We start from the raw sequence: 14,436 nt of genomic DNA, 5'->3' as shown, positions 1-14,436 counted from the left end.
TTCGTAAATATGGAAACCAAAACTGCGCGCAGTATTCCAGGTGTGGCCTCACTAATACCTTACATAGCTGTAGCAAGACTTCCCTGCTTTTATACTCCATCCCCTTTGCAATTAGCCTTCCTGATCACTTGCTGTACCTGCATACTATCCTTTTGTGTTTCATGCACAGGTACCCCTGGGTCCCATTGTATTGCAGCACTTTGTAATCTTTCTTCATTTAAATAATAACTTGCTCTTTGATTTTTTTCTGCCAAAGTGCATGACCTCACATTTTCTGACATTATATTCCATCTGCCAAATTTTTGCCCAGTCACTTAGCCTGCCTATGTCCTTTTGCAGATTTTTTGTGTCCTCCTCACACACTGCTTTCCCTCCCATCTTTGTATCGTCAGCAAACTTGGCTACGTTACACTCAGTTCCTTCTTCCAAGTCGTTAATATAGATATTGGTCTCATCAGTCACTGGAGAACTCATAGTAGTGTGGAAGCAAGTCATCGAAGTCACCTAAGAGAGAGTGAGCACTCCACAAATGGTCATTTAGCTGAGGCACTGGAGACACTGTGATCCATCAAGGGGTTAACTTCTCCAGAAAGTGTGTTTTTTTTTAAAAACAGCACAATAACGTTATCGGAGCCTCTCTTCCTCTGTCGGGCTCAGTAACACCTGCTGGGGGCCCCAGCTGCTGTGGACTGCTATCTATCTGCCACAATGTCAGCTTTGCATTGAGGGGGAGGTGCAGAAGCAACGTGCAATGTCAGCACAACTCTGTGAGTTCTTATAGCTCAGCCTCGCCCTCCATCGCCCCCTTTTCTCCCCCAAGTGCCTGCCCAACCCTAACTGCAGCAAAATGAGCCTGGAAAGCAAGATCCCAATCTTCTCGCAGGGGGAAGATTGCAAACCCGACTGGAGGGTGGCGAGCGCCGAGTACGATGAAACCGACAGTCACTTGGAGATCCTGGGCAAACCAGTCATGGAGCGCTGGGAGACTCCGTACATGCATTCCCTCGCCACCGTTGCAGCCTCGAAAGGTACTGTTCCCAACTCCCTTTCAACCCAATTGCATTCTTTGTGCTATCCCCTCCTTTTATAAAATGCTGCTCACCTGAATTGTTATTTTAAAATCCAGGTCACCCCTGTTGGACAAGTGCACTATTTTTTTTTAATATTCCCTCCTTCCCCAACATTATCATTCCGCCTCTGTGTCCTCCACCAAGCGTTTGCAATCGAGGCTCTCTCGCTGATTAAAAAAAAACTAAAATTAGTTCTTGCAGCAACAAACTAATTTTAGTTCCGGGGAGTGTCACTCTGTCAATTTGTGCACGCGAGGGTTCAGTATTTAAAAATATGTCGACATTTGAGATTTAAGGCTGACCAGATTATAAACACAAATGGGCTTTAATTAATTATAAACACAAATGGGCTTTAATTAATCGCCCAGTTTCTTCTATTTTATACCCAGGGAGAAGATTATTTTGACACATTCTTGGGAACTTATCATGTATCTGACCAGCAGTTTATCTCACCTACTTTTAAGTCCACTGGCCAATGCAGGATGGTGGCAGGTTTGTTGTACTGGAGCTGGTTAATCTGGCGACTGCCACTCGGATTGTTCGTTGTGTATCAACTTTTGAAGTCATATTTGCACCATTTGTGTGAGAGTTGCGGTGTCAGTACAAGGTGAAATGGTGCGGTAGGACAATCTTCTCTGGTGCAATCACTTCTGTGCTCACTTGGAAAAAAAAGGTTTGATGAGAATCAGGGGAAATTGCCCACAAACTATAATGTGTCGAGTTGTTCATTATTCTGCACTCAGGCATATGTCGTGGGTGAGGGGACTGGGTGTAACTGAGGGAGCCCCTTTGTATCAGTAACCAAGAGCACTCACACACAAATAAAGAAACTGGATTAGACTTTTGAGAAAATTATAATCGAAATGTTCTTAATATTGGGGGAGGGACAAAGGGCATTGATACTAAATGGAATGTATAGGGATTTCGACAGCTCACAACCGTCACATTCAGTTGATGCATGTTATCATCATAGGCAGTCCCTCGAAATCGAGGAAGACTTGCTTCCATTCAAAGTGAGTTCTTAGGTGACTGAACAGTCCAATACGGGAATTACAGTCTCTATCACAGGTGGGACAGACAGTCGTTGAAGGAATGGGTGGTTGGGGAGTCTGGTTTGCCACACGCTCCTGTCTGCGCTTGTTTTCTGCATGCTCTCGGCGACAAGACTCGAGGTGCTCAGCGCCCTCCCGGATGCTCTTCCTCCACTTAGGGCGGTCTTTGGCCAGGGACTCCCAGGTGTCGGTGGGGATATTGCACTTTATCAAGGAAACTTTGAGGGTGTCCGTGAAACGTTTCCTCTGCCCACCTGGGGCTCGCTTGCCGTGTAGGAGTTCAGAGTAGAGCGCTTGCTTTGGCAGTCTTGTGTCGGGCATGCAGACAATGCATGTTAACTTAGCAGATTGTCACTCAGACTGATCTCGCCCTGTGGTTTCACTAAGTGAGTTAGATGATATAAATCACAGAACGTCTCTGAATGCAACATTGCTCTGAAGCACATGGTCAGCCCTCAGTGAAGGTATGTGGCTGGCTGAGAATGCAGATACGTGCGTTTCATTCCAAATATGAAGATGAAAATCAATTTCACTCCCATGGCTTGGAAAGGGGCATTTTAACGTTTTAATTCAATCAGAATAGATTTTGCTTTCCAGATTTTCTGCGTGTAAAGTTATTGGTCAAAACTTCCATCTTGTCTTGTCACATGCTTATCGGTTGCACACTCATGTGTCACTCATTCAAAAGCTGAGAAGACGGCTTTGTAACAGTTGCAACAGGGGGCAGGCTCCGTAACATGACCATGTCCCCTGTGCTGTCCTTTAAAGAAAGGGAAGTGTGCATTTTCTTCAAGTATTTTGCAAAATGCATCGTTTTACAGGATTTGTGTTTTACAATTTTTTCATTACACACTGTCCTGTAACATTGATTTTAAGGGTCACTATAAGTTGCAACTGAAATATTTTATTGGAACATTATCCTTTTACTTTCTCTGCCAGTTTTATCCTCTTTCCCTGTTGCCTGGAAGGTGGTGACTCCTTGCTGGAGTAATGGTTCCACCAGTGTGACAACACTTTTTATTACTCCTCAAATGTCCCAGCTGTCTCGTTCAGGCAGTTTTGCTGCTTAATATTTGGTGGTATAGAAGTTAGTGAACTACAATAGATGAGACGATTGGGCCAGTGTAAATATCTAGTGGTCTGCTACAACACATGTGCCAGCTAGCACAGTAGCTCATTGTAAGTCTTTCTTAAAAATTCGCTCATGGGATGCTGGCAAGGCCAGCATTTATTGCCCATCCCTAATTGCCCTTGAGAAGGTGGTGATGAGCCACCTTCTTGAACCGGTGCAGTCCGTGTGATGAAGGTACTCCCACAGTGCTGTTAGGGAGTTCCAGGATTTTGAGTCAGTGACGATGAAGGAACAGCCGATATACTTCCAAGTCAGGATGGTATGTGACTTGGAGGGGGACGTGGAGGTGATGGTGTTTGCATGTGGTTGCTGCCCGCGGGTTTGGGAGGTGATGCCGAAGAAGCCTTAGCGAGTTGCTGCAGTGCATCATGTAGACAGTACACACTGCAGCCGCGGTACGTCGGTGGTGGAGGGAGTAAATGTTCAAGGTGGTGGTTAGAGTGCAATCAAGCAGGCTGCTTTGTCCTGGATAGTGTCGAGCTTCTTGAGTGTTGTTGGAGCTACACTCATCCAGGCAAGTGGAGAGTATTCCATCACACTCCTGACTTGTGCCTTGTAGATGGTAGAAAGGATTTGGGGAGTCATGAGATGAGACACTCGCCGCAGAATACCTAGCCTCTGACCTGCTCTTGCAGCCACAGTATGTGCTTAGATGGTCCAGTAAAGTTTCTGGTCAATAGTGACCATCCAGGATGTTGATGGTGGGGGATTCAACAATGGTAGTTGCTGAATGTCAAGGGGCAGTGGATAGACTCTTGCTTGTCGGAGATAGTCATTGCCTGGCAGTGTGGCACGAATATTAACTGCCACTTATCAGTGTCTACAGATGTGCTAACCCAACAGCTGTTTACTCTAACCCTATTTCCCAGTTGTGAAACAGATTCTGCCAGCACTGTTGCAGCTGCAATGACAGACATAAACACACTGGATTGAAGTAGTAAGTTGTGGAGCAACTGACGAGGGGTAAAAAACAGTAAAGACCAATGCGCTTTCTCTTGGCTTAGGAGGACGTGTTCTGGAAATTGGGTTTGGAATGGCAATTGCAGCCACTAAGATACAGTCCTTTAATATTGAAGAGCACTGGATCATTGAATGTAACGATGGTGTGTTTAAAAGATTGAAGGAGTGGGCTAAGAAGCAACCGCACAAGGTGAGTGCCCTCTGACTACACATTTGGATAATTCCTCAGTTCTTCCAATCATTAAAGTGTTTTTAAATGTTGGTGATTTTTATTCTGGTTTTGTGCTTGGAAGTCGTAGGGAAACTGCTCGACCAAACTCATTTCACTTGGGATGTTATCAAATTTGACTAGATTCAATCCAAAATCCCAGAGATGAAGGGACAATGTTCAAATATAATTGTACCATCGAACCGCCTCAACAAAGAAAATCATTGCATTTATATAGCACTTTAACATGTTTCGAAGCACTAAAGTTGCAAAGAATCATTGAGGCTATTATTATGTAGGCAAAGGTGGCAAAGATCGATCGAGTACCATGGTCTAGTGAGCCATTCCATGACGGGGAAGGGCAAAACATGCATCATTCATCTCGCTCTACTCAAACTTCACCTCTTGTTCATTGCCCTGCCCTCTCTCCAGCTCCTGGCTGGAATAAAGCTCAGTTGGGAAAAATGAATGTAGAAATGTTTTAAATCTAATCATGTATGACATGGATAATTTGCACAGAAGTTGTACAATTCTGCAATAGAGAGCTCACCAATATATCCACACATTAAAATACATCACAGTCAGCAATTTTTCAAGCACATTAATGTAGGAATCAGAGTGTTTGCAGACAGACTCATCATTTTGAAAATAATTTATGCTGTTCACTAAACAATTTTCTAAGATGAAGTCTGCATTGTTGTGGGTTCTGTCCTTTGGATGAGAAGCAGAACAGGCTTGAGGGACTGAATGGCCCACTCCTGTTTCAATGAGACATTAAACTGATACCATGTCTGCCTGTTCTGTTGGCTCAGGTGAATGCTAAAGATTCCACTGGATTACTTGAAGAGCAGGGAATTCTCCTGGAATCATGGCCATCATTCCTCCATCAACAAGTATCGTCACAACAGAATACCTGGTCATTCATCTAATTGCTGTGTGTGGGTTCTTGCTGAATGAATGCAAAATCACTGCAGTCCTTGCCAACAGGACAACAGACACTGCACCTCAAAGTAACTCAGTGTATGGGAAGTGCTTTGAGATATTTCTAAGAGATTATAGGACACTACATAAATGCAAGTCTGTCTTTCCTATGTATGGCAAAGGGTACAGAGCACTAGAATGTTACAGCACAGAAACAGGCCATTTGGCCCATCGAGTCTGTGCCAGTGTTTTTCTCCATAAGAGCCACCTGGTTAAATCCCATTTTCTTGCGAATGTCCAAATCATTAGGAAAGGACACTTCTAAGCTGCCCATAATTTTAATCAGTCTTACACATTTTCCAATGCAGGTTGTTCCTCTCAAGGGGCTCTGGGAGGATGTAGTCACAACGTTACCAGATTCACATTTTGATGGTAAGTTTGACATTAGTGTTTTATCTTTTACTAAATCTTTGACTATGTAAACAAATTTGAACAAATATTCTCTTTACTAATGGCAGAATTTATGTTTAGATGTCGGGTTCTGAAGTCAGGAGTTCCTTTAAATCACCATGCCTAACTTTCAGTAGTATATTAATAGCAACCTGTATTTATATAACACCTTTAATGTAGCAATACATCCCAAGGCGCTTCACAGCAGTGTTACCAACAGATTTTGACACCGAGCCACATGAGGAGATATTAGAGTAGATGACTAAAAGATTGGTCAAAGTAGTAGGTTTTGAGGAGTGTCTTAAAGACTTGGATTTATATAGCGCCTTTCACAACCACCAGATGTCTCAAAGTGCTTTACAGCCAATGGAGTACTTTTGGACTGTAGTCACTTATAATGTAAGAGAGAGAGAGAGAGATTCAAGCAAGGAATTCCAGAGCTTAGGGCCTTGGAAGCTGAAGGCTCGGTCGCCAATAGTGGAGCAATTAAGATCAGGGATGCTCAAGAAGTCGGAATTGGAGGAGCGCAGATATCTCCAGCGGGGGGGGGGGGGGCGGTGCTGAAGGGCAGATTTAAGGAATTAAAATGGAAAGACCTTGGTTTAAATGTTCTGCTCCTAGATGTCCTTGGAATATTTTGTGAATATTTAATGACGAGGCGGGTGAGATCTAGTGATCAGAACATCAGTACAGCATCAACCTGTATTTTATATATACAGACTGTCCAATTTAGACAACCTGGACTATTTTGTTTATAGGATCTACCCTGTATTTGGAATATCAACTATCCACAGGATGGTTGGCCATATGAATATATCTCACACTGGTTTAAGTGGAATTGCGGTGAAGAGGTTCCGTTCAAAATTCTCAAAGAACCTCTTTTCAGTGCTAGCTGCCTGATGGAAAAGCTTGCCATGTCCTATAATGGCTCAGTGAGTTGAGACAGTGAACCATCTTGACTGGGAGGATTCCCAGATTCGAGTCCCTATCTGTGCTGAGTTAGCCAATCTAAGTCGGGATGCCAGTTTGTACCTCGGCGCCCAGTTTGGGCGGGGGAAGAGAATTGCAAAGAGTGCCAGCTCCCAATTACTATCCCGAGACCGTGCTGGAAGTGTACACTCTCGGGATTATTGAGTGAGAACAGCATTGGCTATGATATTAGCTGCAGCTGAATAGCCTTGAAATCACCATCAAAAATAATGGTGACATGGATGAGGTACCTACAGACCAATAGCCAGAATTGGAATCAATTGCTTCACAGGGGGAGAAATAAAATAAGCAGAGTAAGAGCCAGGATTGTTTTTGGTTTAAAAACTTTGCCATATCGCAGATGATTTTGCTGTAGGGAGATATTTCAAAATAAACTATCCAATTTCAGTAAAGAAAACAAGTACCTGTAGTTTGGATAATAGGAAACAAGGGATTTAAAACACTAAATAAACAGACCTGTTTGGTCTTGGACTTAAATGGAACATTTTCCAGCCCTACCCTCTATCCATGCACTTTTTGCTTTTGTTTTCAGTCGAGGTCTATTATTGGTAATTTCTGTGACAGTACTGCTAAAGAAAATTTGTTGGGCAGACTCCAAGTAAGTTGGCTGCTCGGCAACACTAGAACAGCTATGTGTTTATAGTGCCCTTTTGACCTCTAGTCTTTCTGTATACAGTACAAGCCCTGTGTTCTAAATCACACCATTACAGTAATCTGCACAAGAAGTGAACATGTTTGTATGGTTCAGATCAAGGGAGTCATTCTTAATTACAGGCGATAAACAAAATGGCAGATTAAGTAAAATTCAGTACTTTGTGCGATGATTTCAATAGTGTTGACAGGTTGAATGTTTAAAAATGCTCCTTATTTGATTGCAACTTGTGCTGTATAACACGTGTAGAGTGTGGAACAGAATTGCTCCACGCCCCTCAACTGTTGTAGCATCTAGAGCATCTGTGTTGGAAGGATAGAGAGCAAAGGTCAACTGTAAACCTTTAGTTAGATCTATGGGGCAGCCATCTTAGACAACCTGCCAAGAGATGCCTTTAGTGGCACAGTCACAGAGTATAAAGATTACTCACTGGAAGAGCAGAGCTCACTTATGCATACTGGGAGCTGTACGCAACAACAGGTGGCTTATCGTCTCATGCTAAATGCCAAACTGGGATTTTGGCTGAATATATAAATGTTCGCCATTTTGTTTACTCTCTCCCTTCTCCTCCTCTCAACCCACCAACTTTTCTCCCATCCTCCCTTGAAGGCAGCGACTCTTACCCACCTACAGGAACTCAGCAGGCTGTTTGTGCCAACAAGCTACTTAGCCACGGAGTCGAGCCTGATTCGGTCACCACTGAAATCTACACACGATCATTTTCCAGCAGGGATTACTGGCTAGTGATCAGGAGCTGAAATCCCGGCTCATTTTTCTTGTATCTAGCCAAGTGGCACTGAGGCTAATTGTAGCATTCGACTGCTGAGATCAGCCAACCTGGCATGGATCAGCAATCGAAACTGGGACCCCCGTAGGTCAGTATGGCTCAGCAGAGCACAGGGTGGTCTGCATTAAGCTACTGGGTTTATCTCAAATTTAAAATTCTCTTCCTTCTGCTCAAATCCCTCCATGGCCTCGCCCTGCCCCATCTCTGGAACCTCCTCCAGTCCGACAATCCTCCAAGATCTCTGCTTTCCTCCAACTCTGACCTCGTACTTCCCTAACTTCCTTCGCCTCACCATTAGCGGCCATGCATTCAGTCGTCTAGGCCCTAAACTCTAGAATTCCTTCCCTAAACCTCTCCACACCTCTCTCCTCCTTTTAGGATGCTCCTTAAAACCTCTCTTTGGCCAAGATTTGTCCTCCTTTGGCTCGGTGTCAATTTCTTTGTCTGATTACGTTCCTGTGAAGCGCGTTGGGACGTCTTACATGAAAAACGCTATATAAATGCAAGTTATCATATTTGATCTCAGGATGTGAAAACAAACAAGAATTCTTTCCTTTTGAATTTGTTTTCCAGGAATTCTTTATGATACTTACCCATTGTCAGAAGAAACCTGGCACACACATCAGTTTGCTTTTATAAAGGTAAGTGCAGACCGTGGCCCGGATTTTGTGGTCAGCGGCCAATGAACAGCGTGAGCTGCTGATTACACTTGCACTTTTCCAGTCTTTCTGTGGGCTTTTGCACTGGAACTTGCAGCGATTAGAAATCCGAAACAGCGCGGTGCCCTTACAGGGAATCTAGGACCTTTGTGAACAGGACAAGCAACCGTGTGTCTCCTTAACCAATCAGATTGAAGAATTCTTACCGAGGCACGCAGAAGTGCAAGTTAGAATAGTTAATCCAATGCCAAATCATGTATAGAAAGCAAAAGAGAGGGAAAGAAAGATGGGATTAAGAGATAAGAGACAGAAGGAAAAAAGCAACATTTACAAAACATTTTTTGTAAGTCTCCAATAAGGAATGAGACACCACACTTCTAGAAATTAATGTTCAGTGTCAGAGAGGTTGTTTTGTAGTAATTGCTCTATGGAGACACAGATGTTTGAGAACACTCCTCAATTGGGTGATGGGGGTGGCCAGAAATGCTGCTAAGAGGGGGGGGGGGGTGAAATAGATCAAAATGTTGCTCATTTGGGAGGAGTAATTAAGACGTAGCATGTAGTTAAAAATTCACTTGCACTTGAGTGGCAACCCCTAACCTTTTCTGGCAAGTTTAGTGGGTATCTCTCACGTAAGTACCGCAACTTTACATCCTTCCATGTATTACAATGCCGAGTCTCTCCTCCATCTAAATCTAGTTATCTCCCTGCCCCAATCTTAATATTAAATTGATATTGACTCTCCTTATGCAATGATATGGGAGATTGATTAGTATAATGTAGTAAAGCTGGGAAGGTCACAGAGAAAATGCAGCGAAATCAAACTGCAATTGTGAAAGGAAAAGCAAAATACTGCAGACGCTGGAACTCTGGAATATAAACAGAAAATGCTGGAAATACTCAGCAAGTCAGTCAACGTTGACTCTCTCCACAGATGCTGCCTAACCTGCTGAGTATTTCCAGCATTTTCTGCTTTTATTTGCAACTGTTCAAGCCCTTCTAATTTCCCTTTTCTTTCAGGGTCACGCTTTGCGTTTGCTGAAGCCCGGTGGCGTCCTTTCATATTGCAACCTCACCTCCTGGGGAGAGCTACTGAAGGGAAAGTATAATGACATTGAGAAAATGTTCCAGGTAGGAATCAAACACACGCCCATCTTTCTCTTCCAAATGACTGGAGCCACCATGTACTGTGGGACAGATCCAAACTGCACCCATATATTTGATCCTTTCGAAAGCCACAAACGCCCCAGCTGACTACACTCCCTGTGCACTCCAAAGACCTTGCATTTTTCATTCAGTTACCGTAAAAGCAATCTTACTCGTTCTGCGTGGACGAGAAATGCTTTGAACCCAAAGTTCTTGCGCCAGGAGCATGCAAAGGCCATCAGGTTTATTCTGCAGCTGTCTTACCACTTTCAGAATTCGACCGTATTTTTAAAAATCACATGTATACAACAACTTGTATTTATATAGTGCCTTTAATGTAGTGAAACGTCCCAAGTATAGGCTAAAAATGAGGAGAAAAAGCACTTACATTTATATAGCACCTTTCACATCCTCAGGCTACCCCTCAAGTGCTCAATTACTTTTTGGAAGGCAGTCACTGTTATATAGGCAAATGGGGCAGCCAATTTGTGCACAGCAGGATCTGACGAACAGCACTGAAATAGATGACCAGAGAAACATAGAAAATAGGTGCAGGAGTAGGCCATTCGGCCCTTCAAGCCTGCACCGCCATTCAATGAGTTCATGGCTAAACATGCAACTTCAGTACCCCATTCCTGCGTTCTCGCCATACCCCTTGATCCCCTATTAGTAAGGACTACATCTAACTCCTTTTTGAATATATTTAGTGAATTGGCCTCAACAACTTTCTGTGGTAGAGAATTCCACAGGTTCACCACTCTCTGGGTGAAGAAGTTTCTCCTCATCTCGGTCCTAAATGGCTTACCCCTTATCCTTAGACTGTGACCCCTGGTTCTGGACTTCCCCAACATTGGGAACATTCTTCCTGCATCTAACCTGTCTAAACCCGTCAGAATTTTAAACGTTTCTATGAGGTCCCCTCTCATTCTTCTGAACTCCAGTGAATACAAGCCCAGTTGATCCAGTCTTTCTTGATACATCAGTCCCGCCATCCCAGGAATCAGTCTGGTGAACCTTCGCTGCACTCCCTCAATAGCAAGAATGTCCTTCCTCAAGTTAGGAGACCAAAACTGTACACAATACTCCAGGTATGTCCTCACCAAGGCCCTGTACAACTGTAGCAACACCTCCCTGCCCCTGTACTCAAATCCCCTCGCTATGAAGGCCAGCATGCCATTTGCTTTCTTAACCGCCTGCTGTATCTGCATGCCAACCTTCAATGACTGATGTACCATGACACCCAGGTCTCTTTGCACCTCCCCTTTTCCTAATCTGTCACCATTCAGATAATAGTCTGTCTCTCTCTGTTTTTACAACCAAAGTGGATAACCTCACATTTATCCACATTATACTTCATTTGCCATGCATTTGCCCACTCACCTAACCTATCCAAGTCGCTCTGCAACCTCATAGCATCCTCCTCGCAGCTCACACTGCCACCCAACTTAATGTCATCCGCAAATTTGGAGATACTACATTTAATCCCCTCGTCTAAATCATTAATGTACAATGTAAACAGCTGGGGCCCCAGCACAGAACCTTGCGGTACCCCACTAGTCACTGCCTGGCATTCTGAAAAGTCCCCATTTACTCCTACTCTTTGCTTCCTGTCTGCCAACCAGTTCTCAATCCACGTCAGCACACTACCCCCAATCCGATGTGCTTTAACTTTGCACATTAATCTCTTGTGTGGGACCTTGTCGAAAGCCTTTTGAAAGTCCAAATACACCACATCAACTGGTTCTCTCTTGTTCACTCTACTGCAAACATCCTCAAAAAATTCCAGAAGATTTGTCAAGCATGATTTCCCTTTCACAAATCCATGCTGACTTGGACCTATCATGTCACCTCTTTCCAAATGTGCTGCTATGACATCCTTAATAATTAAATCCATCATTTTACCCACTACTGATGTCAGGCTGACCGGTCTATAATTCCCTGTTTTCTCTCTCCCTCCTTTTTTTAAATATGTTTCGCTGGTGGTTGAGGGATAAATATTGGCCAGGGCAGGGGGAGAACTCCACTTGGACAGGCAGATGGGGCATCGGTCTAACGTCTCATCCAAAAGACTGCATCTCTAACAATGCAGCACTCCCTAGCAACATTCCCTTTCGGTTGCACAGCGCTCGAGGTCCCGCGCAGCTGGCAAACCAGGTTTTAAATTGAAAAACCCGCCCGTGCGGAATTGTGAATGGGCCGCTTAGCCCGTTAAAGGGGCCATGTGGCCCCCCCCCCAAAAAAAATTACAGGGAACATTGGTCCCTAGTGTCAGCCTAGATTATGTGCTCAAGTCCTGTGGCGAGGCTTCAACCACAACCTTATGATTCAGAGATGAGAATGTCACTTAAAGGCTTACCACACAAATCAGTAACTCAAAGCCACTTCAGCATTAAGATTTACATTTAAGAGCAATGACAGTTTCCAGGCTGTGTAAAATCTTGTTAAGAGGGAGAAGGAAGCCATTCGTGCCGTTTATTAAATCGGGCCGCCTGAATCCAGTTTCTAGTGACCATGGACCCACAAGACTTGTCCTAATTTCATGTCAATCAACATCAAATTGGCAATCTCACTTTGAGAGATCAGAGGATGCTCAATGGGATGGAAAATAGTGCAGTAAGGGATGGCCTTGTGAGGTAGAGATACTGTACATTGTTGTGGCAGAACAGAGGGAGATTTACACTGCATCTATGCTGCTGTATCTTACCTGATGGTAACAGCCAGTGCTGGAGATGGAAAGTGTTCCGTTTCCCTACCCCATTATCCCTCACTTATATAGGCTTTTGCTTATGTTTTTGTGTAAATAAGGATACCATCTTGAATTTCTGGGATATGCAGTGCAGTCTGTTTCACATTTCCAAAAATAACTTTCACCTTTAATCTGTCCAGGAAACCCAAGTGCTTCTGTTGGTGGAGGCTGGCTTCAAGAAGGAGAACATTCAGACCACTGTGATGGACATCTGCCCTCCCAAAGACTGTAGATACTACTCTTTTCATAAAATGATCACACCCACGATAACTAAACACTAACCAGCAACCTTTACTAGCACTGTTGTGAAGAACCATCAGTACAGTAATAAAAGGCATCCTTTAATTATTAACTTTACACCCGTTCCAACGGAGTTTTCTTTGGGATACAATGAAAAATGTTGAACATGATTAATATGGTGACTTGAATGCATTACTAAGCAACGAGACTGGATGATTGGTGTCACATTTTTAGAACGTCCATCAGTATTGATACAATAGCTTCACAGATTTTAAAATGTGCGTTCCCACAATTGCCTTTCATTCCCAACCTCGCCCTCACCAAATGTCTTATTTTCTAGCAGTTTTTAAAATAGAAGTTGGTGCAGAAGCGCCTTGGAACATACAACAAAAAGAGAAAAGGTGAAGCTACACTGCACTTGGTGACAACTCAAAGTGACCTCCTGGAAGGGGTCTTGTACCGTTAAGAGCACTTGGTAGTCTTTGGAGTTAGACTGCCACTTTGCATTGGTGTGCTCCCAAAGCTGCTGGATTATAGATTCAAAAGTGGCAGTATAACTATATCCCAAGAAAATAGCACTGATTTCTAATGTGTGTGCAGGCAACTCCTCCTTCACACAATTAGGGCTCGAAATTTGGTACCGCCGTTTTTGAGGTGGTGTCACCGCTGGTTTTACCGCCAGGCGTTAGGTGCAGGCTCAAAAGTGCCAAATTCAGTTTTTACGCCCAAAGGTGAGAGAGCAGCGCTAAACAGTGGCATTGCACATTCACCCTCGGGCGGGAGCTCAGGAGGCCTACTGAATTTCGCATCGGGAGGCTGCCGCCATGCTCAAACTTCTCCGACCCACACGCAAACTTCCCCACTGTTACAACTAATGAAAAAATGAATAAATAAATAAAAGGAAAAAACTTGCCTTGCTCTCTGGCTGATTCCGTCCGAGTTCCGCTGTTTACTCACCACTTTTTCCAGGCTGCAAGAACGCCAGCCGGGAAGGCCGACGCTGAAACTAAGTATCGTGATAGAGGCGCCAAGGAGGCGTTGCACGCTGGATGACGTCACCACGCGGGTGGCATTAGCCGGCGCAGCGTTAGCTCTTGGCGCCTCTGCCAAAGAACCCACTGAATTTCTGCGCAGGCGTGGGTGCAGCTTACCGTAACGGGTGGCAGTAGAAACTGAATTTCGACCCCTTAATCTTTTAAAAAGAAATAAGCAAAATTGAGCTAAAGCTTTTGTAATTCTCACAATTAAGGAGCTATCTGGGTTTTTTTAAACATCCATGGGGAAACCAAGAGTAATTGTCCAATAGTAGATGTTGAGCAAGATGCTGAGAGCACTTTTGTATTTTGAGGGAAACGTGTAAACGTTGGAATAAAAATCTCGTCATAAGTAATATATCTGTCTCATCACCTTTTGTGCTTCCTCA

At 43.9% G+C, this 14,436-nt stretch overlaps 1 protein-coding gene across 1 annotated transcript; it reads left to right on the top strand.

The window, feature by feature from the left end:
• The first annotated feature begins 516 nt into the window (after positions 1-516).
• gamt (guanidinoacetate N-methyltransferase) lies at positions 517-13,130 on the top strand. Its single transcript, XM_070859663.1, has 6 exons — positions 517-1,028; positions 4,259-4,404; positions 5,712-5,775; positions 8,796-8,863; positions 9,902-10,012; positions 12,914-13,130. The coding sequence occupies exons 1-6, from the start codon at positions 848-850 to the stop codon at positions 13,052-13,054; spliced, it is 711 nt and encodes a 236-aa protein (XP_070715764.1). The 5' UTR covers positions 517-847; the 3' UTR covers positions 13,055-13,130.
• Positions 13,131-14,436: the final 1,306 nt, after the last annotated feature.

This window comes from Pristiophorus japonicus, chromosome 18 (assembly GCF_044704955.1).
Source record: "Pristiophorus japonicus isolate sPriJap1 chromosome 18, sPriJap1.hap1, whole genome shotgun sequence".
Lineage (NCBI taxonomy): Eukaryota > Metazoa > Chordata > Chondrichthyes > Pristiophoridae > Pristiophorus > Pristiophorus japonicus.
This window is presented reverse-complemented; position numbering and strand designations above follow the sequence as displayed.

What these genes read in the sequence shown, in the direction of transcription:
- gamt (XM_070859663.1), top strand. Translation starts at nt 848, where the DNA reads ATGAGCCTGGAAAGCAAGATCCCAATCTTCTCGCAGGGGGAAGATTGC. An exon ending in CACCGTTGCAGCCTCGAAAG is followed by an intron (nt 1,029 to 4,258) that starts GTACTGTTCCCA and finishes CTCTTGGCTTAG; the next exon opens with GAGGACGTGTTCTGGAAATT. An exon ending in ACATTGAGAAAATGTTCCAG is followed by an intron (nt 10,013 to 12,913) that starts GTAGGAATCAAA and finishes TAATCTGTCCAG; the next exon opens with GAAACCCAAGTGCTTCTGTT.